General features: G+C 54.1%; 11 protein-coding genes across 11 annotated transcripts; 6 read left to right on the top strand and 5 right to left on the bottom strand.

Annotated features, from left to right (window-relative positions):
* Positions 1-664: 664 nt before the first annotated feature.
* On the top strand, positions 665-1,746 carry N7482_000061 (uncharacterized protein; the record flags this gene model as incomplete). The annotated part of the gene is made up of 2 exons (XM_056682186.1): positions 665-1,115; positions 1,196-1,746. Coding segments are annotated over 2 exons (1,002 nt in total), but the record flags the coding sequence as incomplete, so codon positions are not given.
* Positions 1,747-1,849: 103 nt separating this feature from the next.
* On the top strand, positions 1,850-4,709 carry N7482_000060 (transcription factor domain-containing protein; the record flags this gene model as incomplete). The annotated part of the gene is made up of 10 exons (XM_056682185.1): positions 1,850-1,921; positions 2,059-2,198; positions 2,259-2,387; positions 2,452-2,690; positions 2,764-3,272; positions 3,332-3,435; positions 3,516-3,591; positions 3,644-3,728; positions 3,792-4,163; positions 4,225-4,709. The coding sequence occupies 10 exons, from the start codon at positions 1,850-1,852 to the stop codon at positions 4,707-4,709; spliced, it is 2,211 nt and encodes a 736-aa protein (XP_056545791.1).
* A 474-nt stretch (positions 4,710-5,183) lies between these two features.
* On the top strand, positions 5,184-9,093 carry N7482_000059 (5-oxoprolinase; the record flags this gene model as incomplete). The annotated part of the gene is made up of 2 exons (XM_056682184.1): positions 5,184-7,703; positions 7,762-9,093. 2 exons carry the CDS (start codon positions 5,184-5,186, stop codon positions 9,091-9,093), a joined length of 3,852 nt encoding a protein of 1,283 aa, XP_056545790.1.
* A 473-nt stretch (positions 9,094-9,566) lies between these two features.
* N7482_000058 (putative 5'-nucleotidase) lies at positions 9,567-11,753 on the bottom strand (the record flags this gene model as incomplete). Its single annotated transcript, XM_056682183.1, has 4 exons — positions 9,567-11,064; positions 11,129-11,322; positions 11,376-11,586; positions 11,650-11,753. The coding sequence occupies 4 exons, from the start codon at positions 11,751-11,753 to the stop codon at positions 9,567-9,569; spliced, it is 2,007 nt and encodes a 668-aa protein (XP_056545789.1).
* Positions 11,754-12,072: 319 nt separating this feature from the next.
* N7482_000057 (uncharacterized protein) lies at positions 12,073-14,005 on the bottom strand (the record flags this gene model as incomplete). Its single annotated transcript, XM_056682182.1, has 2 exons — positions 12,073-13,918; positions 13,971-14,005. 2 exons carry the CDS (start codon positions 14,003-14,005, stop codon positions 12,073-12,075), a joined length of 1,881 nt encoding a protein of 626 aa, XP_056545788.1.
* A 907-nt stretch (positions 14,006-14,912) lies between these two features.
* N7482_000056 (uncharacterized protein) lies at positions 14,913-16,118 on the top strand (the record flags this gene model as incomplete). Its single annotated transcript, XM_056682181.1, has 3 exons — positions 14,913-14,960; positions 15,373-15,764; positions 15,818-16,118. The coding sequence occupies 3 exons, from the start codon at positions 14,913-14,915 to the stop codon at positions 16,116-16,118; spliced, it is 741 nt and encodes a 246-aa protein (XP_056545787.1).
* A 558-nt stretch (positions 16,119-16,676) lies between these two features.
* On the top strand, positions 16,677-16,939 carry N7482_000055 (uncharacterized protein; the record flags this gene model as incomplete). Its single annotated transcript, XM_056682180.1, has 2 exons — positions 16,677-16,752; positions 16,806-16,939. 2 exons carry the CDS (start codon positions 16,677-16,679, stop codon positions 16,937-16,939), a joined length of 210 nt encoding a protein of 69 aa, XP_056545786.1.
* Positions 16,940-17,736: 797 nt separating this feature from the next.
* On the bottom strand, positions 17,737-19,619 carry N7482_000054 (sugar porter family MFS transporter; the record flags this gene model as incomplete). The annotated part of the gene is made up of 6 exons (XM_056682179.1): positions 17,737-17,860; positions 17,910-18,486; positions 18,545-19,093; positions 19,155-19,259; positions 19,313-19,470; positions 19,522-19,619. The coding sequence occupies 6 exons, from the start codon at positions 19,617-19,619 to the stop codon at positions 17,737-17,739; spliced, it is 1,611 nt and encodes a 536-aa protein (XP_056545785.1).
* A 768-nt stretch (positions 19,620-20,387) lies between these two features.
* On the bottom strand, positions 20,388-22,435 carry N7482_000053 (uncharacterized protein; the record flags this gene model as incomplete). Its single annotated transcript, XM_056682178.1, has 3 exons — positions 20,388-21,581; positions 21,654-21,984; positions 22,095-22,435. 3 exons carry the CDS (start codon positions 22,433-22,435, stop codon positions 20,388-20,390), a joined length of 1,866 nt encoding a protein of 621 aa, XP_056545784.1.
* A 121-nt stretch (positions 22,436-22,556) lies between these two features.
* N7482_000052 (flavin-containing monooxygenase) lies at positions 22,557-24,896 on the top strand (the record flags this gene model as incomplete). The annotated part of the gene is made up of 4 exons (XM_056682177.1): positions 22,557-22,733; positions 22,796-22,844; positions 23,143-23,549; positions 23,610-24,896. The coding sequence occupies 4 exons, from the start codon at positions 22,557-22,559 to the stop codon at positions 24,894-24,896; spliced, it is 1,920 nt and encodes a 639-aa protein (XP_056545783.1).
* Positions 24,897-25,169: 273 nt separating this feature from the next.
* Positions 25,170-25,914, bottom strand: N7482_000051 (uncharacterized protein; the record flags this gene model as incomplete). Its single annotated transcript, XM_056682176.1, has 4 exons — positions 25,170-25,238; positions 25,292-25,578; positions 25,630-25,842; positions 25,902-25,914. 4 exons carry the CDS (start codon positions 25,912-25,914, stop codon positions 25,170-25,172), a joined length of 582 nt encoding a protein of 193 aa, XP_056545782.1.
* Between the last annotated feature and the right edge of the window lie 471 nt (positions 25,915-26,385).

Raw genomic sequence — 26,385 nt, 5'->3', positions numbered from 1 at the left:
AAGTAGATGTAGGTACACAAGTAGGTATGGGGATTGCCTATTATACGCCCCGCCGACCCCTATCTCACGAGTCAAGCCTTCCATTCTTCTTCTTCTTCTTCTTCACTTTCGTCTCCATCCTCCTCTGTGTGCTTCTTCTCGCGTAGATCTCTCTCTCTCTCTCTTCCAGTGGACGAGCCCAGTTCGCAGTCAGACTCCCGGCTTCTTTGGGGTATTTCGAAGTATGCCGCTGCGCCTTGCGGGACGGCCTGACTGGGGTCGGAGCTCGTCCGAGAACATAGCGCAACGGCCGGACTTCCCAGCGAGACGGACAGCTTCCAAGTACGAAAGCAAGTTAATTGAAGAGGATGACCTCATTTCCAATACACACTTGAATTGACGGCTGAATCAGTCTTGATTTATCTGCAGAGCGACCGTGGCATTTGGGGCAGTTCTATGATGTCTGTTCCTTGTGTGTCCGGGCTCGCCGGCAGGCGACACTATGCACTCCAGGGTACCATCAGCTTGAACAGCCGTCGGCCGAGGTCATCGCGGGCAAATTCCCCGGTTTGCGGGGTAACTTGGAGAGATACAGAGGGGACCTATCCAACGGAATCGGGGAGAATATATATATAGTCACAATCCGCTGTAATGGATGCCATAATGAGGCGAGAGAATACTAGCATCACGAGCCCTACCATCGAACCCACCCGACCTAACTGCCTCGCCTTCCAGCATGCCAGTCCAGAAGCCCGCATTCCAGACCCTGCCTCTTCACCCAGAGGGACCGCGGGGTAATGCATGGGGTCTCTTTGGCGAGCAAGACCAGATGGGCATGCTCAATCTGCTCACCCCCGAAAACACAGCGATGGCAGCGAAGGAAATCGTTGAGGGGGTGCGGGTGTCGACAGACTGGGCTCTCGACAGTATGGCCTTCCCATGCTTTGGGCGGTCGGCCTTCGAGCATACCGTCAAGAACAAGGCACCTCGGCCGGTGAATGACGATATCTTGACCTTCAACACCCAGAGTAGCTCCCAATGGGACGGTTTTCGCCACTACGGATCCAAGGAGGGAACTTACTTCAACGGGTGTTCGCTGAAGGATATCCAGACCTCGACGCGCAATGGTATCCAAGGTAGGCGGATAGATGCAACCCCACAGAGGGTCGGTTCCCTTCCAACGAGGCTAATTGATCTGACCATCTTCATCGCGTAGCTTGGGTGGAGAATGGCGGCATTGTTGGACGGGGGGTGCTTCTCGATTACGGGGCCTGGGCTGAAGCTAATGGCATTCCCGTAAATTGCTTCCAGACCCAACCCATCCCCCTCTCCGAGCTTCAGGAGGTGGCCGCCAGCCAAAAAATCACTTTTCGACCCGGAGACATTCTGTTCATTCGAACCGGTTGGACACGCGCGTACGAGCAACTGTCGGTGGCAGAGCGTCAGCAGCTGGCCAACTATCAAGCACCGCCCGTGATCGGAGTTCAATCGTCGGAGGAGATGCTGCAGTGGATCTGGGAGAATAGTTTCGCGGCCGTGGCGGGTGACATGCCAAGTTTCGAGGCGTACCCCTGCCAGAACGCGGAATTCTTCCTGCACGAGTGGTTGCTGGCGGGCTGGGGCGTTCCCATCGGGGAATTGTTCGATTTGGAGCGACTTGGTTGGGAGTGTCGCCAGAGGGGCCGCTATAGCTTCTTTTTCAGCAGCGTCCCGTTGAAAGTGCCTGGCGGGGTTGCCAGTCCACCGAATGGCGTAGCCATCTTTTGATTATGCGTGGGCTGAGTATGCCGAGTGTATCACAAGCGGTTCAAGATATTTCTGTATATACCGGGGTAGCCGTCAGTCGCGTATGAAATCAATCACCCGTCCAATGGCGAGCGGCCGGCAGTCGGCACGAAATACCTCCACAGGCCTCTGGAGTCGTCAGATGGAGTCAGATGGAGTCCCGAGGGCGGAAAGTTCCAAGTTCACGTCGGACCGACAAAAGCAAAGAGATAAGAGCCAAAAGTGTGGAAGAAGCCTCCGATAACCTGATAAACCCCCTAACCCCCGATATCGATAACATCCTGATAACCCCAGATAACATCCATCCACCGAGTATCGTTCCCCACTAAACCTGCTTACTTTCTGCTCGCACCGCGTGAGACCCCGGCAATGGTCCATGGCAAAGGCATCGTCCGACGGTCGCAGGACCGGTCGGCTAGACGGTCCATGGTAGCGTGAGTGAACATAGTATAACCCCGAAATGTTGAAGATAACGAAACTGATCTCAAAACCAGCTGCAACCGATGCCGTAGCCGGAAGACCCGCTGTGCCGGCAACCCGCCTCTCCCTTGCGCTGCGTGCGTCGATGTTGGCCAGGCATGCGTGTATTCTGAGGCGGAGAAGCGCATATCGATCACTGAAAGGTGAGGGTTCAAACAGGGCCCCAGTTGTGACATGCAGAAGCTGAAGGCTGATGCGGTAAAAAAGTTACTATCGCCAACTACAGTCGCAGTCGCAGTCACACGCAGAGTCGCAGTCACCCATGCAAGCCCGAGCACCACGCGATTCATCCATTACAGAGAGCGATCGACCTACCCCTTCTAGTATCCCTTCGAGCACACCGTCTATAGTGACCCGCTATTCAGAAGGCGAGGTGCCGTTGGAGCGAGACGACTGGTGGTATAAGGGTGCCGACAACCTGCTACTGAACCGATCGGGAGAACATCGTATGGATTCATCCACCCACTCACTAGTTCATCAGAGAAGAAATAATTGCTTGTAACTGACCCGCCCCCCAAGATTTTGTGGGTGCATCCTCCACCACCCATCTGGCTAAGCGCCTCAACCCGGGTTCAACGAACCTGGCATGGGATGTGCGCCCTCTCTACGATGACCCCACATCCTTGCGACGGCCCGTAGCAGGATCCTTGCCTCAACTACCACCCTTTGAGTTTGCAAAACGACTCTTCTGGGTGCAATACGCCTACATCGGCACCATCTTCTCTTTGATCCACCCTCGGCAATTTGAAGATCGGCTAGATTTTGTCTATCATCAGCCACCCGACTTCTCACACCGTGAAACATGCCTGATCTACTGCCAGGCCTTGCTGGTCATTGCATTTGGGCTCATGTACTCGGTCAACCAGTGGTCAGGCGATGAGGGACCCCCGGGCTTCAAATACTTCAAACATGCCTTGCGATTCTTGCCGGATATTCACGAAGAAGGCTCGATATTCTTCGTCGAAGTGCTGTGCTATGTGGCATATTACATGCAGAATCTCAATCGACGGGACGCAGCGTTCATATATGTATGCTCCGGATGACCTTTCTTTTGGGGAGCAGACCACAAGCAACTAATGAACGATAGATCGGCCTCGCGCTTCGAATGGCTATCTCCCTCGGACTCCACCAAGAGGTCTCAGATCCAGGAATTAGTGAGACAGACCGAAACCGCCGCCGCCGAGCTTGGTGGTCTGTATACAGTCTAGACCGGTAGAATGAACCCCCCCTCCACCCTTTTGGAAGCAATTGATATTAATGTCCTTGAACAGCGTTCTCTCGGTCAAATCCGGTAACCCCATTACAATTCATGATGAAGATATTGGCACAACATGGCCAGCTGCGCTAGTATGCGGCACAGATACCCCCATTTGGCGACCTGTTCTAACTTGTTTTCTAGGATGGGTCAACTTCAGATCCCTGGCCATCTATTGTCCTGACTCACTACACACAACTCTCCCGTATATTGGGAAGAATTGGCGAGGGTGAGAACGCTTTTTTTCATCTTCTCAAACCGCGTATTGCATGACACTGACCGCATACTACAGAGATTTATCGAAAGAAGCCCCGCTCCGGATCCAATCTGATCATGTCTGTACAGAGCATCACCAATGATCTTTCCAGCTGGCTCCGATCGATCCCAGATCGCCTTCGAATCGATTTCACTACACTCGAGACACACATAAACCGTGAGACTGTGTCGATTAACCTGCACTTTTACTCGTGTGTGAACATGACTGCACGTCCCCTTGTGTTTTATATCATCCAAAGACGGCTCGATGCAGGTATCCTTGAGACTTCAGCTGCAGATTGGAAAGAGGGCCTGGCTCCGAACACTGTCGCTGTCATCGAAAGCTGCATCACGGCTGCCCGCGCTACAACGTTGATTATGGACGCGGCCGCCAGGCAAAATCTCATTGGTATAACCCTTCATTCTCTTTTCTGTTTGCGCCAAATTCAGACTGACCTTTGAACCCTCAGCTACCTACGGCTACCTTGATGGCGAGTATATTTTCTCTGCAGCACTGCTGCTTGTGATGGTGAACGCCGCCTTTCCACACAATGAAACCAACGCACGGTCGATGGAGACGGCGCTGAATCTCCTTCGGAGCATGGCTGACAGGGGAAATGCCTATTTGGGCTCCCGCCACTCCCTGCTTCTAGAGCTACGGGCGGCCATCGGCCCTAAACCCGTCCAACGCGATATTGATCGCCTGAGCCCTGCTCCAAACGTCCCTGACTCGCCTAGGAGCGATCGACCACCTGTTTCAGGCATGGATGCCCTTGACCCAAATTCACCCCCTGTACTTGCCGGGGACTGGCCGCAGCCTCCCGATCTTTCGTTGTTGCGAGACATCTCCTTCCAATTTGATCTCAATGACGATTCGGCGCTTTGGGAGGGCGCATTGAACCAGATCGACATCGACATGGATACGGACTGGATTGAGAATACTTTGAAACGATAGCACTGTATAGCACTATATCAATGAATGTGACTGCTTCTTCCCGCCTACATTTAAAGAAGATACCTGGATTGTCAGTCTTACCGATAGCGCTGTGGTGCACCCACTGCACCGGTGCAGGGTTCCCATTCATCTTGTTCCTTTGCCCTCAACCATAGATAGATATTATCAAATTGGAGCCCGAGCCACTCCATATATCGCACAAATCTCCGATCTTCCTCGCCGTTCCCCTCCATTCCCCACCCTCTCGTCCATTTGCTTATCGCCCGCAACCCATCGGCCCGACGATACCGACCGACCCGCCCATCGGCCCGACACGTGACCATCATAGAAGGCGACGAGCAGGTCATAATTGGAGCAGTCCGAGGAAATTGAGAGGCGTTGTTGGTATATGAGTCCACTGAGTATCCCTCTATTCTCTCCCAATCACTCATCCTTACCCTTTCCCCCCGCACTCCCAGCGTCCATATACACACGATGGCCGACTCCGGGAAGATCACCATCTCCATCGACCGCGGGGGTACTTTCACCGACGTTCACGCCATTGTGCCTGGCCGTTCGGATATCATCTTGAAGCTCCTATCAGTCGACCCTTCTCACTATCAGGATGCACCCACAGAAGGCATTCGTCAAATTTTGGAGCTCGCCACAGGCGAGCCACACCCCCGTGGCCAACCATTGAAGCTCGACCGCATTGGCTGCCTCCGAATGGGCACGACTGTTGCCACCAATGCATTACTTGAGCGCAAGGGTGCTCGATCAGTACTATTAACCACCAAAGGATTCCGGGATCTGCTCAAAATCGGCGACCAGTCCCGCCCGGCCATCTTTGACCTGTCCATGGCCCGACCGGGAGTGCTGCCAGAGGGCGTTGTTGAAGTCAACGAGCGAGTGGTTCCATGCCATCCTTCTGCTGACAAGGACTGCTTCTCTGGAGCCCGCCTTGTGGAGGGGGTTACTGGCGAGAAGTTCCGCGTAGTGCAGGAGTTGGACCTTGCCCAGGTGCAGACAGAGCTCCAGCGCCTCAAGGAGCAAGGCTACCAGTCCCTCTCCGTGGCTCTAGTACATTCGTTTGCCTATCCCGATCACGAACGCAAGATTGGAGAGCTTGCGGAGCAGATGGGCTTTTCTGTTACATTATCTTCCAAACTGCAGCCCATGATCAAGATTGTGCCCCGCGGCATGTCCGCCGCAGCCGATGCATACCTGACCCCTGTCATTAAGACTTATATCGACTCCATTTCGGCCAGTTTTGAAGGTGGGTTGGAAAGCCAGCAAGCCTGTCGGTTTGAATTTATGCAATCAGACGGTGGACTAGTCGACTTCCGCAAATTCAGTGGCCTGAAGGCAATCCTATCCGGACCTGCTGCTGGAGTGGTGGGTTTTGCGGCAACGAGCTGGGATTCCGCCGAGAAAATCCCCGTTATTGGCTTCGACATGGGTGGCACATCCACTGATGTCTCTCGGTTCGATGGTCACTTGGAACACGTCTTCGGATCCAAAGTCGCTGGTGTTCTGATCCAATCTCCCCAGCTTGATATCAACACGGTCGCTGCCGGCGGTGGCTCTATTCTCACATGGCGCAATGGCCTCTTCTACGTTGGACCCGAATCAGCCAGTGCCCACCCTGGGCCAGCGTGCTACCGGAAAGGTGGCCCTTTGACTGTGACGGATGCCAATCTGTTTCTGGGTCGACTACTGCCCGAGTACTTCCCGCACATCTTCGGTCCCAACGAGGACCAGCCGCTGGACACCGAGACTACAGCACAGATGTTCCACGAGCTGACCCAAAAGATCAATGTGGAGCGCCGCCACCATTTCCAGCCAGAATATACCGCAGAGGAAGTTGCCCTGGGGTTCCTCAAGGTCGCAGACGAGTCTATGGCTCGGCCAATTCGTAATCTCACAGAAGCTCGAGGCTTCGAGACCGCATCTCACCACTTGGCCTGCTTTGGAGGCGCTGGTGGCCAGCATGCGTGCTCAGTTGCGGCCTCTCTAGGCATCTCGCGCATTATCATTCACAAATATTCCTCGGTTTTATCCGCATATGGGTTGGCCCTGGCGGAAGTTGTCAAAGAGTCACAGGAGCCGGTGTCTGCAGACTATCTTTCCTCTCATTCGGACCTCCTTCAACGATTTGATGATATGGCCGCGGCTGCAACAACAGAGATGCAAGAACAGGGATTCCCATCTAGCCAAGTGCGGCATGAGCAGTACCTGAACATGCGGTACGAAGGTTCAGACACAAGTTTAATGGTCTTACGGCCAGAAGGATCGTCTGACTTCCTAGCTGAATTCCGAGAGCGCCACCGCCGCGAATTCAATTTCAACTCCGAACGAGCCGTTCTTGTTGATGACATTCGTGTGCGCACTATCGCTTCTTCCAAAGTCCGCACGGAGCGCAGCCCTCTCTTCCAGCTCAAGGAAGCCAGTATGCACGATGTGACGACGAAGCCAGCCAACTCGACCCCTGCTTATTTCGATGGATTCTCCAAGCGTATCGACACCCCCGTGTATCTGCTTGATCAATTGAAGAAGTACAGTCGCATCATCGGACCCGCCGTCATCATTGACCAGACACAAACGATCGTTGTTGCCCCTGATGCAGTTGCAAACCTGCTGGAAACCTGCATTGTCATCGACCTCCAGGACAAGCCGACCGTCTCTACATCGGAGACCCAAATCACTTCGGAGATTGACCCCATTCGTCTCAGTATCTTTGGTCACCGGTTCATGTCCATTGCTGAGCAGATGGGACGAACTCTCCAAAAGACCTCCGTGTCCACTAACATCAAAGAGCGATTGGATTTCTCTTGCGCTCTATTTTCTCCTGATGGAGGGCTTGTGGCAAATGCCCCACACGTCCCGGTGCACTTGGGATCGATGCAGTTCGCTGTGCGCTACCAGCATCAGAAGTGGCTGGGTAATTTGAAGGATGGAGACGTGCTGGTGGCTAATCACCCTAGCTGTGGCGGCACCCATTTGCCTGATATCACGGTAAGAGATTGCTTCTTTCAATTTACAGGAACTATTCAAGCTGATACCATTACGATAGGTTATTACTCCCGTCTTTGATCGGCCTGGTGGTACTGAGATCATGTTCTACGTCGCATCGCGTGGGCATCATGCCGATATTGGCGGCATCCTGCCTGGTTCCATGCCTCCCAAGTCAACCGAGTTGTGGCAAGAGGGTGCTGCCATCGAAGGCGACAAGATCGTCAGCAACGGAGTTTTTGATGAAGCGCGCCTGATCGAATTGCTAGTTACCAAACCCTCTCAACATCCTGGTTGTTCTGGTGCACGCTGCATCAGTGACAATTTGTCTGATCTCAAGGCACAGATTGCCGCCAACACTCGAGGCATCAGCTTGATCCAGGCCCTCTTCGCCGAGTATGGAGTTGAAACAGTTCAAAAGTATATGTACGCCATCCAGGCTACTGCTGAGACGGCTGTCCGAAATCTCCTTAAGGGGCTGTACCAGAAATTTGGTGGCCAGCCCCTGAAAGCGGTGGATTACATGGACGACGGTACACCCATTTGCCTCAAGGTCACCATTGATGGCTCCAATGGATCCGCTATCTTCGATTTTGAGGGCACCGGCCCCGAAGTGTATGGCAGCTGGAATGCCCCCATCGCCATTACCCACTCGGCCATCATCTATTGCCTGCGGTGCATGATCAACGCCGATGTTCCTTTGAACCAGGGCTGCCTGGCCCCTATTGATATCCAGGTCCCTTCACCCAGCATCCTGTCACCAACTAAAACGGCAGCCGTTGTGGGAGGCAATGTAGTCACCTCGCAGCGCATCACCGATGTTGTCTTCAAAGCTTTCCGGGCCTGTGCTGCATCCCAGGGTTGCTGCAATAATTTGACCTTTGGCACCAACCCCAAGCTTGATCCTAGTACAGGAGAAGTGATCACTCCAGGATTCGGATACTACGAGACTATTGCAGGTGGCAGCGGTGCTGGCCCCTCCTGGCGGGGTGAGTCTGGTGTTCAGGTCCATATGACCAACACCCGCATCACGGACCCCGAAATTCTCGAGAAACGCTATCCGACCCTGCTCCGCCAGTTCACGCTGCGGGACGGATCTGGTGGTCGAGGCAAAAACCCCGGTGGAGAGGGCGTAGTGCGTGATATCGAATTCCTCGCTCCAATGCAGTGCTCTATTCTGTCCGAGCGGCGTGTACACCGGCCTTACGGATTGGAAGGCGGCGAAGATGCACAACCGGGTCTGAACCAGTGGATCACAAAGGACACTGAGACTGGCGAAGAGCGACGGATCAATATTGGCGGCAAGAATACTGTCTCGGTGAAGACACATGACCGCGTGGTTATCATGACCGCCGGCGGTGGTGGATGGGGTGCAGTCGAGGCGGCCGTGTGAGCGCATTGTACAACATTGATTTTGACTCCTATATAGATATACCATGATAAAAATTGAATGATATGAGTGTTGCTTCAAAGGAAAAGAAATCCGACTCGAGCAATTAGGAAACTTGAAATGGCCAGTGCAATGCGATATGCTCGTAAGAGGAGCCACAGTATTACTTGACGAGGTACTCGGCACACGCCCACACTGTTAGATGTTTCCAAATTGGCATGGAGAATGAACATAAGTGTCGAATCCGGAAAGTACGTGGCATTCATTGTAACTGCCATGGACAGCGTCTGATCTATATGTAGCAGTAGTCTTCATGATGTCGTAGCCATTGATGCATTTCATCCTGCCTGAACCCACAACGCCGGTAGACCTTGTACAGCAAAGATGCAGAATAGTTCGAGAAGAGATTGCCAAATGAGAAGCGGGAAAAAAAGCAATGCGAAGTTCCGAAAGGATATCCGGTCTATTGGCAGACCTTACTCCACTATGATACGTCCCTCGAGCCGAGGGCAGATGCCAGACGTCCAGGCGGGTGTAAACTCCCACTCACCGTCCACGGTATTGATGGCCGATGGTTCTAGACCAGCATGTCGCATCCATTTGCGAACAACACGCCGTGCGAGTTGCAGGCGATGATCTTCGTCCGCAGAGGACTTCGCGGGGTGCGTCACGTAGTTACTCGTGGACCGAGGTGATGTGAGAATCTCGGGGTCTTCATCAGAGTCCGAATCCATGGCATCACTGTTCGTTCCATTGGCCACCATTTGCTCCTGTTCAACCTCTTGGGGGAAACGCCCATAATAGTAAGCTTCCCGACTGGTTCGTTGAAGCGTCGGTCGCGGATCCAACCGATGAGCGGGCGCTTTCTCTGTCACCGGCGATGGCGTCGTAGAGGGTGGCTTTAGCCATCCACCGCTATGCAGATTGCGGTGCACCGAGCCCCAGTGTCGACGAAGGCTGACACTCCAGCGACTCCATTTCCCGAGAATCTTGAGACTCAAGAAATACTGGCGCAGGATGGTGCTGATGAGGACTCCATTTTCCTCGCACACGAGTTCTTCAACTTCACCGCCCTCGGATTTCACCAGCAGCGATGTGAATCCATCCTTGCCGCGAGCCATATAACCTCGCGTGGCAACGACATACTCTCGTTGAAGGTCAATAGGTTCACCACCAACCCGTGCGAAGGTGATACGCGAACCTGATGGGGCATCCAGTTTGAAGGCGAAGGAGATGTTGGACACTTGCGTGAAACGACCCTCAAGAGCCGGGAGTTGGCTGACCCCGTTTTCTAAAGCATTCAGCAAAGCCTGGCCGCGAACACGCAACAGGACCACCGGGTCTTCGAAAGGGAAACAGTTCAGCAGATCTTTTAGTCGCAAGACGCCAGGGGGATAGATCTGATCGCCGCGGATGGTCCCACCAGCCATCATCGCACAGTCAGCCGCGTGGTAGAAACGCATCAGGTCGCAGACAAAGTTGCCCAAGTTGGACTCGCGCTGACGAACCGTGGAGAACCGGCCATCCAGGGGAGTGACTGTGTATCCTACTGGTTTCTCTAACTTCGCCTTGAGGCTGGAGGTTAGCCGATCAACCATGGCAACAGTCGCCGAATCCTCCGGAATGGACCGTACGACATCACGACGCATAATGTTGAAGTTCCACCCTGATTTTTCACCGGGTTTACGGAAAGCTTCGATGTAACTCAGCTGCCTGAAATCGGTCCCAGATCGCAGGACATGAGTCTCATTGACTATGGTGTGGGCGTAGTAGTGGTCATGGCCGCCGAGGATAAGGTCCACCAGCCCCGGAGGCAGGCTTTTGGCGAGCTTATGGTCATTTGGTTCACGTTGGTGGGACACGACGACGATCAGCTCCGCGCCCTGTTCTCGAAGCAGCGGTGCCAGTTCTTTTGCCGTCTGGGATGCAGATTTGTAAATCAAGTCGGGCGGAAGCGAGTTAATGGTACCAAGCCTAGGACGCGATAAGTATGCGTGGAAGAGAGACAGGGACAGGGGGCATTGCCAAGAGTTCGTACCATTCTCTCTCGCCTAGACCGATCACACCGATCTTGATCCCATTGGACGAGGTCAACATGCATGTCTTCCTGCAATTGGCGATTGGAACGCCCTCGCCGAGCGCTGGATCAAGAACATTGGCCAGCAACCACGGAAAATGACATTGACTCGACAGGTGCCGAAATTGAGCCACACCGAAATCCAGATCATGATTCTGACCGTGTCAGCAGTGTCCCCGCCCAAAATCGAATGAAGCCCCGCACTCACGCCCACACATGCCACGTCGGTCCCGACTTTGTTGAGGAAGGGTACCATATGACGACCCTTTGTTACGGTGCTCTCGAGGCTGGGATTGAACGCATCGCCGGAAAAGAAGGTAAGGATGTCAGGATTGCCGGCAAACCGCGGGGCGGAGCGGTAGTAGTTCACGAGGGATTGGAAGCGGGGGACACCACCAACAGGTTCCGCAGATCCTGATCTGAAAAGCTTCAGTTAGCGCTGTTCTATTCCTAGTGGATCCGAGGGCCGTAAGAGTTCATACTCGACGTGATAGACATCATTGTAGTGAATCAGCCGCAGATCGGGCAAGCCGGTACGATCTGAGGCATACGTGACGGAGAGACCGTCGGACTCGAGGCTGGACATGGAAAGCCCGACGAAATGGGATTCCGATGAGGTTGAAAAGCAGCAAAGCAACTGTGCAAGCAGGAGGAAAGTAGAAACGTGAAGAGAGAAGAGTACTGTTACGAGGGCAGGGAAGGTGGAACAAAGCGAAATCCGGGGAACCGCCACGGAGGGGTGCCGGAGTGCCTGAATTTGATGGCTGCCGAGGGAAAAGTGGATTTATTCGATGACCAAAAGATCAGATGCAGTTGCTCAACGCCCGGCGCCATGCAAAGAGGTATCCTAGATGAAGAACCAAAAAACTCAAAGGTACGCAAAATTCATGAAAGATAGATCCGCTTCACAGTTTCTGCTCTGCCACAGTCCATCGCCGCCTCGAGGCCGCGTCGTGATCCTCCAAGGATGGCGCACTGCCCCACAGCCCACGCTGCGAGAGCGTCCGCTGTGGTAACTGCTTCGTCCAGCCCGACCGGTCAATGACTGCATCTGAATGAGACGAGCCGTGACTCACGGGGCGTGGGTCTCCAAAGTTGGGTACAAAGTCGTCTTCCGCCTCCTCGTCATCCTTCACGACTGGAGACGAGATGGAGCCCCAAAGACCGGAGCTGCCTCGCGGAAATGTCGCGGACGGGGATGGGCGAGAAGTCGTGGACCAACTACGAGAGCTGGTTCCCCCTTTGGGGGTGGGGTCAATCATGAAGGAGCCCTGCAGGGTCGATGCTGATGCGCGAGAGCCGAGGCGATTACGATAGCTCGGGATCGGAGGCGGCGGTGGGAGCGGCGGTGGAGCCAAGGGAGATGCCAGCGATGTGAGCTGAGAGGGGTTCACCCCCGCACGCAGATGGTCGCTCGAGGCGATGAGCTGCAGTGTGTATTCTTGGGAGACTGACTGGTCATTTCGACTGCCGGGCGAGGAGGAATTGACGGGGGGGTCGGGAGTACGGTCGGAGTCTGGGGTCGTGCACTTCTCTACCCGGTCCCGTTGCACCGCCAGAGTGACCGACGCGGTGCCAATGTCTAAAAGCACCGGGCGCCCGGCCAGACAGCTCACCAAAGCATTGCAATCCGCGCCATGAGTGATGATAATGAGCACAGTCTGGGCGGGACCGTGCTTGCGCGCCGTGCCATTAAACATGGCCCTCGAACGGTCGGGGTGGGCATCGCTCTGCTGCCGATACCAGTCCACCATGTGCCGGAATCCAGTATGCACCCTTTCATGCATGCTACTCCACTCCTCACCGTACTCGCCGCCCGTGCCCCAGTATGGTGCTCGCATGCTATCCCATTGGTAATCGATTTTGGTGCATGCGTCCCGTGCATGCGCCACATAACCGGCGGGGATGGGGTCCGAGGGAGAAACCGCATACCCCGGAGTCGGAGGCACATAAGCCGCATCCACAATCGGTGGGCGATCGGTGTTCAAGCGACCCAGGGCTTTGGGAGGGCAGCCGGTCGAGAGAGCGTTCTGGGGAGTATCGAAGGTGCTAGCCCGCTGTCGCTGGGGTTGCTGGGCAGAGGTGGTCGATGACATCTGCGATGGTAGACAGCGGTCCTCATCCTCGTTCGGGGAGGTGGGATGAGACTGACTGCCCCATCCACCTGGGAAGTTTCCCGATAACGCCCTTGTTCCCTCCCGCGCCACCGGAATCACTTCGCCGCGACGGAGCAGCTCGGCTTTGGCTGAGGCAACCATCCTGTCGGAAGCGGGTGGCGGGACTATCTGGTCGAAGTAGTCCGGTGATAGCCACTCTCCCAGGAACGCGTCGACGCGTAATAAGGGCCGTGGGTCATGGCTCATCCCCTCCGCCTGGGAGACAGGCGTGGGACCCGATGAATCTGGCGATTCAGCACCTGGCCGATAGTGCTGGAGGCCTGCGCTGACCCCGATGGCTGTTTGTATACATCGTAGATATGGGGAGGTGTGGATGATGACGTTGTATTGGTTGTACAAGTCTGAGGATGCGGGGGGCGGGAGCAGGCTTGTTGTCGGGGTATCCGAGGCCGGAGACTGGAGACGATCAGCCCCTGGTTTGTTCCCTGTGAACTCCGGGGCTCGTAGGAGACTGGCAATGCGTACACCAAGCGCTCGCGCCTGGTTCCAGCCACCATAGGAAAGAGGAGGATCGTATGGGGTGGGGGAGGTCAAATGCCAGTCCTTGTCGGCCGCGTCGAGACGCGCGCCGTGCCTTGGCGAGTCAGAATTAGATACGCGGTGTTCCAAGAAAAACCATTACATACCGGGCAATGAAGACAATAGGCGGAGCCTCCGTCATCGAGGCTAGCGGAACAAAGAAAGGGTGAGCGAGGAGGGCGGTGGTGGAGGCTTCACCAAGGCCGTCGACGTCTCCAACAGCGACAGCAGCAGCGACAGACGCCGGTCACAGAAGCTCCAGGGAGCTCAACGCAACATGGCCAGGCAGGATGCAGCGCTGGAGAGCCGCGGGGTTGCGATCGAAAAACAGAAAACAATATCAATTCACGAGAGAAAAAGGGTGACATGTGATGCTTATGTAACTGCCCCTCCACCTGGCAGAAACCGCAAGCCTCGGCCCTCCTCATAACTTCCAGGGACTACACAGTAAGACTGTACTGACGAAAGGATAGAGAGAACATTCTGCCTTTCAACATAAGTCACCCTCGCATCCACTGCCATTGCATATCTGATGAGATGGTGGACAGAATGGCTTTCGTCTCTGCCCTCTCCTCGGAGGTATGATGACGTGGAGTTACGCCCCGATTGCCCGCGGCCGGGCACTGGGACAGGATATATAGATGATCACCAATGCACGGCCTCTTGAACTATCGCTGCCGCGGGACTGGCACGAAAGAAGATCGACCAGATTTCCAAGACGGGCCGACCTATAATCTCGAATGACGAACCCCCACTAGAACCATGGCGCCCCAGTGTGTTACTTCCGGCGGGTGCCGGCCCGACGGTTGCGAGATGGGCGATGGCCCGGCTCCACTGCGTCGGATCAGATAAAGCATCGGAGAGACCAAAGAGAAAAAGAAAGAACCTTCAGAATGATCCTATCCTCTCTTCCATTCCATATTCCGCGGCTTTTCTTCTCCATCGGGGACGCTGGACGCCACGTCCATGATCAGCCAGTCAGTCGATCTACGCAATCCCACGCGGCGAGGCCGGGATCCCGAGGCCTTGCCTCGGGATCGCAATCACAGATGTTCCCGTCAGAGTTCTTGTCTCGGGAAATCCTCTTCATCGGCATGGTATGCATGGCTCAATTCGTGAGCCCTGCCGGGCTCGGCATGTCCATCGCCTCGGGACATAGCGTTGGCCGCTGCTCCCCAATGCCCTTGCCATCCTAGGGCGAACCGCCGGGTGTTCGGGAAGAGATGACCTTCACTCTCTTCGGGGCGATGGCCCCCGGGGGCGTTCATCGGTGGCCTGTTTTGATCCATCTTTGCCCAATTGGTCTGGTGGCCGTGGGGGTGCTGGGTGATGGGCATCCTTTGGGCATTGCTCGCCATTGCCGGCCGCCTGATCATCCCCTATAGCCCGCAGCCCAAGTTCAACACTAGTTTGCCCTCCTGGGAGCGGCTGGATCTGCTGGAGGGAGCCGGCATTGCAGGGCTCATGCTGATCAACTTTGCCTAGAACGAGGTCGCGCGTTTGGGCTAGAGGAACCCCTACACGTATACACTCCTGAGCGTGGGTTTCCTTTGTCTCGGCGTCTTCGCCGTCGTGGAGCGCCGGCCATTATGCCCGTTGCCGCGGGCAGTCTTCACGGGAGATCTGGCGTGGGCGGTTGGGCGTGTCGCGGCCGGATGGTCCAGCTTCAAAATTATCATCTACTACTTCTACCAGTTCGTGGAGGTGATCAAAGGGGACTCCCCGTTGCTGGCCACGGCGGCCCCCTACGCCATTGCCTGGCTCGTCACTGGATTCCTGCTGGGTCGCTGGCCACCCAGTGTCATCATGCTCTGTGCAATGGCCTTGTTCACAACCGGCTTATCCATCTTCGCCACGGTGCTGGGCGCCTTTGTTGATAGCCTGATCACCTCCTGGGGAATGTACGTGTGTTCAACCCCCATCTCTTCATATGCGAACCGTGTCGCCCTCGCAGGGACATGTCCTTCCCCTCGAGAACGATCATCCTTAGTAACGCGATGCATTGCCACCATCAAGGGCTGGCTGCATCCCTTGTGGCCACAACGGTCGACTACTCCATTTCCATGGGCCTCGGATTTGCGGGTACCGTGGAGTCGCATGTGGATGACGCAGGTCGTCATGTTTTGCAGGCATGTCAAGGCGCCCTATACTTGTGCATTGGCCTCGCGGGATTGGGTCTTGTGGTGTGCATTTGCTTCAAGTGGATGAGTTGGCGGTGGCACCATGCCGTCCAGGAGAAGCATGTATATACTTGATCCGCAGTCCGGATACGGGATTGTTTTCCACAGAAACAATAACTGTGGGACAGAAGCAAAACAGAGGAGAACCAATACAGCCTCTTTGTCGTTGTGTTTCTTGGGGTTTTCTCGAACGACTGACTATGCCTGGCTTTGATCCATGTTGCCATGCGGATCAACGGGCGTGGGAGTCGGCAGGAGATGCGTGTCACCCGGTATGAGGCTGCGTTGCTTTCCGCATTCCACTGACATCAGCCTTAGTCTGCAGGAACCGGCATTATGCACATAGCCGGTCTGGCAGTGACGTCCTGGGAGTTTGTTTTCCCCATTTGGCGGTGATCTGATGTGCGTGAACCTCGCGAGGCCTCGTAATAGAGCCTTCCCTTCTAGCAATGATGCCGTCACCAGACTGACTGTGTAGCTCCCAGACACCATATAAAAGGGCTTGAGCTTTTCGACAGAAATGGCCTCTTCCATCAACACGCACGTCCTCGATCGGTCTCAAACATTGACCAAATCCGATCAACCGATTTACATTGTTCTAAAACATATTCTTCTACCTTCACTATTTCCGTCATGCGCTTCGAAATCGTCTTCGTTCTGTTTGCGGCGGTCGCCAGTGCCCTGCCCCGCGGCGGAAGCGAACAGGTTGGTTTTTCTCTTTACTAACATGCAACGGGTCAAGACTAATCGAATACCTCATAGCATCACCAGGAAATCGAACGCCCAGCGACAACATCTATGTCAATGTCGATGTCGATGCCGACGACGCAAGCAACTCCCACCTCTATGGCCACTCCGTCGGCCACTATGAAAGTCGCCTCGCCCATGCGCGGTGACAGGCAACCAGAGCACATGAACGCTGAGAAGATGATGATGCTGTATGCTTCTTGACTCTGGCGTCTTGGAGACTATCCTCTAACAGCACATTGCAGCTTCTAGTCAAGGTCCCACTACCTTGATGGCAATGGCCTAGATGGGCCGGAGATAAGTTGATTGAACGGTGTTTTTGATCTTGATGATTGACGGGAGCTGTGTTCTTTTTTATGATCATTTCTGTTGCTACTTGTGATCTAAATATCAGGTTTCACGTGATATTGAATCATTTTCGTGCCTTTCTTAATTGTTCATATGAAGTTAAAGATAAGAGAAGCCCTGGATCGTAGGGCAGCGGCCATTTCCGATCACGCAGGCATGCAAGTCATGCATTTCCCCGAGGGCGTACCCCGGACTCATAGGCGCGAAAAACGGAGACAGTTTGAACATGGAAGAAGCGACCCAGAAGGGGAGAAGGGGGTTCAATAAAGTAATACGCAAAGAAGATGATTATCTTCGCTAGCATAGTGCACAAGGGTGATGGTCAAGCAAAAGATGGATGACCGGGGGCGCAGATCACCGGCTCATGCCGTCAAGCTTATAGAAAATTGCAAAACATCCATCATAGGATACTTGCTCATTTCACATGTCCACAGGCAGACATTGATTCATTGGTCGATAAAATGTCCAATAAATAGATACAAACCCTGAGATCGCGTGAAATCATCCCGAGTCAAATCTGCAGCGCGCTCCTTATTATCAAGGGTGTAGCTCTAGTAACCGCTCGCGTGGGTCGAGACCTAAAGATAGTAAGTCCTTTTCAAACGACCTCATAGTGCGTAGTCTGGCCAGTCTTCTCAGGGCCATTCGAATTTAACGCCGCCAAGTGATCCCTCGTAACACGAGTATGAGGAATGCCGCGGTGCCCAGGTTGATGATAACCGCTATAAATATTAGCAAGATGTCTATCAAATGGTGTGAAGCTGCACATACAAGAGTATATCCATTTGATCAATCGTCAGGCCCTTTGTTTCTGGGAGTAGGAAGTAGGACCAGACCGTCGCAACGACCAAGAAACTCGCAAAGAAAAACCAGGTCCCATATCCAAACGCGTTGAAAATATATGGGAGGCACTTGCTGATTGGGAATTGTGTGGCCCATTGGACAAGGGCCGCCCAGGTGCCAGAGAAGTTTCGTAAAGCACCGGGGAAGATTTCCGCCGAGACAATCCAGGGGATACCATTCAGACCGAATGACCAGAAAACGGCGTAGATCATGATCATTGCAGTCGCTGCGTGACCACCTCGAGACGTAGAGTCCGACAGTGTACCTCCATCGGAAACGACGGCGGCAGGGTTGGCAATCTTGACATAGGCGCCGACATACCAGAGGCAGCAGGAGCAGGCGATTGAGGATAGCACGACTGGGCGACGACGGCCAACCTTGTCGACGAAGCCAATATAGAAGATCAGTGAAGCAATCGCCTTGACGAGGCCATAAATGCCCGTGTATAAGGCCGTGTCCTTGATCCCAATAGATGCAAAGAGAGTTGGCGAGTAATAGTTGATAGCTGTAGCTGAGAATGAGATGCTTGTGAAATTCAGATCAAGGGAGGATTGATTCCATACCAGAAGCGCCGGACAGATTGGCCAACGCAAAAGCACAAAATACGAGAAACACCCGATTTCGCATGCCCCGCCGCGAGAACTCGTCCATTGCTCCGCGGAAGAAGGCCCATGACCCCACGCCATACTTGCTCGCCACTCCGGCTTCTTCATTTAAACGGTTCTGAATTAGCTGGACCTCCTGCTGGAGATACGGATGTTCCGCTGGCAATTTGCGCAATGTTTCGAGGGCCCGATAAGCCTCGGCGTGGCGCCCTTTGCGCATCAGCCAGAGGGGAGACTCATGGAGGAAGAACCCGCCCATCAGCAGCAGCACCGCGGGGATCAGTTGCACTGCCATGGGAATTCGCCAACTAATCGACGCGGTGGCGGACATGTTCTCTGTAATGCCATAGTTGATCCAGAACCCGATGACCGAACCAATCTGATAGGCGCACTCGAAAAAGCCCGTCAAGATTCCTCGAATGGAAGGAATCGACAACTCGGCGATATAGCTAGGCACGGTGGCCGTGATTGCACCACAGCCGATTCCCGTCAACACGCGACCGGCGTCTGCAGCGCTGTCTGTTAGGAGCGCAGACAAGAAACGGTACACGTCGGAATCAATTCTTACAGATCAGGCCCAACTGATGGGTGGCTGCGGTCATCATCACTGCACCGATGATGAAGACCACAACATTGAGTTGCAGCGTCCATTTTCGACCGAAGCGTTCGGTAACTAGAAGTCGGGTTATTATTTCGGTCGGAAGAAGACCACGGAACTTGACTGACAAAAAAAGCAGAAAAGAGCACCAAAAAAGGCGCCCGCCTGAAAGATTGAGGTGATATTACTGGAAATGGCGCTGCTGTTGGCCTTGGTGATATGAAAGTCGGCTAGGAAGCTCTTTCGCGCGATGGTCGTGCCCACAAAGGCCGAGTCGTAGCCAAAACTATACCGATTTAGCACGATATTCTCTGCCTCCGACGGCTATCCACCTTACAGTAACGATCCGGTGGCGATGACGATGGCTTCGGAATACAACCGCCAGTTGTAGACCTCCTTGGGGGTCGGCCGATCCTCGGCGGCTCGGAAGCCCATGCTGGTGCTGGTTTGATTTCCGCAGTGTCCGCCTGATAGGCAATGAAGCCAGTTGGGACATACAAGTGGCGCCACGCAGGATATTTCAAGGCCACGAGCTTCGTCGCATTCACGTTTCGGGAGAGGACCGACCGACTGGGGTAATTCGGCGGGGTTTGGAACCCCCGGATTGCAGCCTCGCCGGGCAACGGGCTGGCAGCGGCCCCTGGTACTCCCCCTGGTAGTGGCGTGGATGCTGTGGGTGTTGTGGGGAGGAAGCCGCCGGTCCTGACCCGTTCTGAGTAAGGCCAGCGATTCCACCAATAATCGGCCGGACATGGAAGCGCTAAGGTGGAACACCAGCAGCTAGCCGATCGGCTCGCGACAGGAAGTGGTTGGTAGCCGACGGGCGAAGAGCTAGTCTCGCCGATCGATGGCCTCTTACGGAGTCGAGCAAGCGAGCAGTCAGGCCCGGTAGGGTCAACGCCAGCCGACTCTTGAATGAGATGTGGCGGCCAGACATCTGGTGGAACAAGTCCAAGCTATGATGAGGTTACTTGGATTCTTGCAGGTACACAGATATCCTGTGCTTCTTGTTAGCACCACAATATCCTGTTTGGCGCTTGCTATGCAGCTTTGTAGTTTTACGCGTATCAGTACAGAGAAAAAGAAAACATAAATCACAAGCCACGCTTGTTTCATCAAGTACTTCTCTATTGTGCATGAAGTATAGGTATCGCTAGCACAGGATCGAATATCATGAAGAAGAGAGTCAGGCAACATGGGGCCTCACTGCACGCCAACCGGTCGCGCACCTGACAGATTAACCACTCGCCCACCACTGCCGCCGAGGGCAGGAGCCCCAAAGGTGGTCGGCGGAGGCCGAACCCACCCAGGGACACTTGGATCTTCCTTTTCACGGGTGGAGATCGTTTCCCAGATATTGGGGAATCCTGTCGGCAAAGCCCCTCGGAGTCGAGCCCCAGGGATGGCAAAACGGGGGTTGCGATGGGTCAGGTAGCCGCGCATCAATCCCTGTGTGAGAAGAGAGGCGAGAATGGATTCAATCTCATCCATGAGGAGCGACTGCTTGTTTGCTTCTGGGCCATCCTCAGTGGCATCGGCATAGGGATCCAATTCGAACCCATCATAATCCGCACCTGGGTTGCCCCCAATCAACTGACCAGGCACATTGTGCTGCCAGTTGCCTCCTTCGTCGAAAAATCCGTCAGGTGCGAGATAATCGCCATATTTCTCTAACAGTTGCCGGGCAGTCGGGGTATCGGGGCTTCCGAGACCGACGAAATCAGGATCGGTTGACTCCGAAATGATCTGAGACCCATAGAAATGGAAATTCGGTGTCGCGTGATTGACATAGGTCGTCAGCTTCGTCTGCTGGTGCTGTGACTGAAGCCATCGAGTGGCCACAGCCAACTTCTGAAGGTAGAGGTAAGGCGGGGGTCCACGCTGCGCCTGCGCCTGCGGGTCCCCATGGAATCCACCGTGAATAAACACCTTCCGGCAGAATGATCGCCATACCATAATTTCACATCGGTTGCGGAGGGTCAGCAAGATACCCTTGCGGGAAAACCACTCAGCAGCGGGCGAGTTGGGGGAGAGATGTTCTCGAAACGCAATGTAGTCTCCACGAACAATTAGTCGGCACAAGGGTTCAAATTTCTCCACCAAGCCATTTGCCTCGGGCCGTTGTAGAAGTTCTCCAGATGGGAAGCGTCCCATGATGATATTACACGGGATCAGATAGGTGAGAATCAATTGTCGTTGACTGAGCGCTTGACGATGGCATTGGTCATAGGCAGCCTGTAGGGCGATGAGGGCGGGATAAAAAAGGTTGTTCGAGAATAGATAACGGCCAAGGTAGTAGAGATATGTGACCCGCTGCGCGGCAGGAAAATGGGCTAAAGGAGGAGATTGGGCACTGATGCTGGCAAACATCTGTTCGGCATTGCGCAACTTGCCGCACTAAATCAACGAGTCAGTTGGAGCGGCTCTTCAGTCCCGAGGGGAAGGAACCCTCCCGCTCAGGGCGCATACCTGGAACAAGAGCTTAAGGCACAGATTGGCCATGAGATAGATTCCCACACGCTTGCCCTCGGGCTTTCCATGCGTGCCGGCAGTGCCGGTGCGATCCGTCAAACATTTGATGAAGGCTTCGCGCACCACGTTTGCCGACTGTTCCACCAATGTCACTTTCTCGATGCTATCGTCATTGTCTGCACCCCCTTCCATGCGCAATATATGTGCGATTAGTTCCGGCCGGCGGTCTAACCCCATTGCTAGTTTAGCCAGCACTTTGGACAGATAGAGGACGGTAGGGAGGACGACGACACCCATCTGGCTGTCTCCGAGGGCTAAAACGCATTGACTACAGTTGGAAAAGGACCCTCATTAGCCATTCACCTCACGCGGTTTATGAGGCCTCTGTCCGATGTGCCTGGCGGTGGCAGAGCTTCCAATCCGGGAATCGCAACTTACTTCAGCAATCCCTTGAGCTGATTGTATGTGTCGAGGAGATTGTCGGTATTGACATCGCGCAAGAAAGTAAAATAGAGCTTCATGAAGGTTGGAAAGGCTGTCCACGACGAACCACCCTTGGTGCGCGGGACCAACGCCTCACATCGCTGTAACAGGCCCGCGTCGCTCTGCGGGCCACCCGCAGGATATCCTCCTCGGAGCTCCTGGATCATGCGCAAGTAGTTCTCCGAGAGCGGAGGCTCGATCTGGAGAAAGTCCTGCAGCTTGGCGCCATCGCGATTCTGGACCAGCTCGGCCACACCACCCAGAAATTGGTCCAGAATGGGAGTTGGGGTGGCCATGACGAGGCGAGGCGGAGACGGGTTCGGAAACAAGACAATGGAGTGGTCGAATGATTAGAAAGTTATTTGAGAAGACACAACCATGGTGAGGCGAGACTCAGCCAGCACACAGTCCTCAGTCATGCGCTGTGTCAATTGGAGTGGACTGGAGCAAATGGTCCTCGAGCGCAACAAAAGGCAACGGCCGACCACCCAAGCCGTCGGCAGAATCATGCCTCATCCTGACCGCCTGCCGGTATTGGTTCCTGGTTCCTCAGATGGTGTCCACCGTCCCACCCGAGGTATTCTAGGGATTAGGGTGCGATTAGCGTATCAAATCAGCAATTTCCAATCCTATGCTCTAATTTTACCTTCTTTTAGGATTATTGGGTTGGTACCATCGATGGTGTTTACAGAGGAGACGTGGTGGGTATGTGGAGGACTTTGCTGTTTTCTCAAAACTGCCAAGTACATACATAGCTCAATTGGCACGCTAATAAGACAAATCACGCCTAGTCAAAAAGCAATTCTCGGGGGTGCGCTGCGTGCGCAAGTATGAGACCCACAACGAAATACTGTACATCGGACACTTTGGAAGTTTTTCCATGTAAAGCTCAACGCTCAACCGTCATGCAGCGTAAACCGGGCTCCGGGGAGATGACATCATGCACCGTTCCACAATAACTAGTTAAGCCCACCAAGTGAACAGATCAATTCGTGATGACTAGCACAATCACATGGGAAGTGGGATTTCATTGCTCCGCTCATCACGTCACTGCCATGGCCCAGATACAAAAATCTCAACAAAGCCCTGCCTGGCCGAGTTTGGTTCTCTTCGTCAATTCCAATCGCTATGGCGGCCTCCCAATCGTCTATCCTCGCCCTAATCAGGCACCCGTTCGTCCAGACCTTTACCTGGCTCTATCTCATTCTCCAAGCGGTGCTCAGGTATATCTTTTCGCCGGTCCCTCCTCCCCCGACCACAAACACCGCAAACATTCCCCGAAAGAGGGTCGCTGTGATCGGCGCCGGCCTGACAGGTGTTTCATCGGCGGCTCATTGCGTGGGGTATGGATTCGATGTGCAGATCTTTGAGTCGAGACCCCAAGATGCAGGCCTGGGGGGTATCTGGAGTGTGAGCTGCCCATGATTCACCCCCAAAACACACCAACGCCAAAATGCTGACTGGGCGTAGCGAGTCAATTCCACCTCCGCCCTCCAGGTGCACAGCTTGATGTACCGATTCCATCCCTCGGTCCACTATGACAGTGCCTATCCCAGCCAGAAACAGATCCGTGAGCAGATCGTCGAGCTTTGGAAACGTTACGATCTCGAGAGACGCACGGTGTTTGACACGCGGGTGACCTCGGTCAAGAAAACCCATAATGGCCAATGGATCATCAACAATGACGAAGAGCAATACGGTCGATTCGATGGCGTGGTCGCAGCTGTCGGTGTCTGTGGAGACCCGCAAATGCCGACCCTGCCCGACCAAGAGAAGTTCAAGGGCCAGATTTACCACTCGTCTAATCTGGACGGCAAAGACGCCAAGGGCAAGAAAATCGTGATTGTGGGTGGCGGTGCCAGTGCGATCGAGGCTCTAGAGTTCGCGGTCAAATCGGGAGCCGCAGAGATTGATGTCCTGTCGCGCTCCGACAAATGGATCATCCCCCGAAATGTGCTGGTTCAATCCTTGCTGGCCGTTAATATCTTCGGCATGGAAACCTCGTTTTCATGGATCCCCGAGTGGCTCCTACGCAAATTCTTCTATCGCGATCTTCAGGATATTGCTCCCACCGATGATGGAATCTTTACCCAAACCCCCATGGCCAACTCGGAGCTGTTCAATCAAATCCGTGAGGGTAAGGCGCACTGGTTTCGAGGTGATATTGTTTCCATGGAGGAGAGGGGTGTGCTCTTCAATCACAGAGCCCAGGGAGTACCAAAGGGAGGCCCCGGCAGGGAGCGCCTCGTCGAGAGCGACATCGTCGTCATGGCAACTGGGTTTAAACGACCTTCGCTGTCTTTTCTGCCGGAAGAGGTTTTCGAAGAGCCATACGGTCCCCCTAATTGGTACCTGCAAGTCTTCCCACCCAAGTATCCAGACATCTGCGCGAACAACAGCACGTACATCAACGCTATCGGTACGGTGGGGAACATGCACATCGGCATCTATACGCGATTTCTGATCATGTTTATGACCGACCCATTGACTCGCCCGACTGAGCAGTGGATGAAAACCTGGATTGATTTTACGCGGTTCATGAAGCGATTGGCGCCTACGGGGGCCTTTGACTTTTTCACATATGCCGAGCTCATTTACTGGTACATCTTCGTCCTGATCATCAACCCATTCCGGTGGAAGTGGGCCCTGTTCGTGTTCTTCGGTCTTGGACGGACCTTGCCTTTGACGGTGGTGGGACAAGAGAACCAATTTCGCAAGGAATTGCGCAAGCAGCGCAACGCTGGCAAGACTCAGTAATGACGATAGCGCGCCGCAAGGAGCTGACTTCTGATCAGAACATGGGGCACAGGATGCATGTGTGGCACGAGCGTTGCATTTCTATGATGATAACCTATTAGCATCAATCCTGCAACTTGCTTCCTTGATGTGCACCAAAGCCAAAAATAAGAAGCAGTGAATGATACGCTTGTACCAAAACGTTCCAGCCCTTTGAATCGGGCACTACAAGGTTCAATTTGTAACCATCCTGTAAAGGAAGGAAAAAAAGGCCAGACGGTAACTCCCTCGCAATCACTGATCCTTGATCTCCGGGATCTTGTTCTCGATGTTGTAAGCCAGATTTCCCCCCGCGCAATTCGACTGGGGAGGTAGCCGTTCTCCTCCAGCCACAGCATAGGCCACAGAACAGTCACACCGAGGACGCAGAAGAACGTTGCAATTAAGTGCCAGACGAGGACCAGCCAATATCCGACGTGGGGAAGGACGAACTTTACAAACTCGGAAGTTTGATATAGATCTTCCTGCTTGGCAATGTAATACAGCGTGCGGTTACCATTGGTTGGCGCGTTGCTCTGGGCCTGGTCTGTGGTCAGATCCAGGACCGTTGTCAGTGTCACCGGTGCGACGTAAAAAGGCACTATCCAAATGGAAAAAATCTGGGACATGTGGACATAGAGCTTCAGGTGGGTCTCGTCAAACGCTATGGAGGTATCAGCACGCGGATCGGTCGATCGGAATGAGAGCTACTGACCGACAGAATGAATCTGCATCTCAATCCGAGGTGATAGAATCTTATACCACTGGAAGATCTTCGTCACCCACCAGCGACTTTCCCTAAAGCTGGGTACTCGACAGAAGGGATGTACAAAGGCGGCATTGGGGGTGTAAAATCGCTCCAGAACCTTGTGTTGCAAAGATGGGGTGGACTGAGTAAGAAGACGAATCACCGTCGGGATTTCGGCCACTAAAGACAAACCGGTTCAGCGCTGAAAATGGGAGGATATGTTAGATGGTCCGGCTTACCAGGATTCTCCATGATTTTTGTGAGCAGCGGTTGCAATGGTGAAGTTGAATGTTAACAGAAGAGCTTGGAGAAGATATCGATCAAGAGTTGGGGACGATGACATCATGGCCCGTTCGGACATGTGAATGCGCCGGGCTGGCTTGGGACAGCGCTCGGCAAGGATTCGATTCGCTCAAGTGCATTGCGTCAAGTGAGATCGAGGCTGCCCGCCAAGAAACACCCGCGGGCACGCTGTCGGTAATCGACACTCTGCTGGAGCCAACCCAGCCACTCTGGTGCAGGACTCGGCATCCCGAGCAGAGAGGTGGACGGTTAGCCTGAAAGAAGCTACATGGTGAGCCAATGCCGATTGCGGCCAATTGTGTCGAATTGGATGCTACAATGCAGATATAGTGGTGTGCAATTACATACAAAAAAAAGCCCTATTTTGCCATACCAACTCCGGGGTGATGATCAAGGCCCGCCGCCTGTCGCAGGACCAAG

This window comes from Penicillium canariense, assembly GCF_028826845.1.
Source record: "Penicillium canariense strain IBT 26290 chromosome Unknown utg000001l_segment0_segment0, whole genome shotgun sequence".
NCBI classification, from domain to species: domain Eukaryota; kingdom Fungi; phylum Ascomycota; class Eurotiomycetes; order Eurotiales; family Aspergillaceae; genus Penicillium; species Penicillium canariense.
The sequence above is the reverse complement of the archived record's forward strand: the minus strand, read 5'-3'. Positions and strand labels throughout refer to the sequence as shown.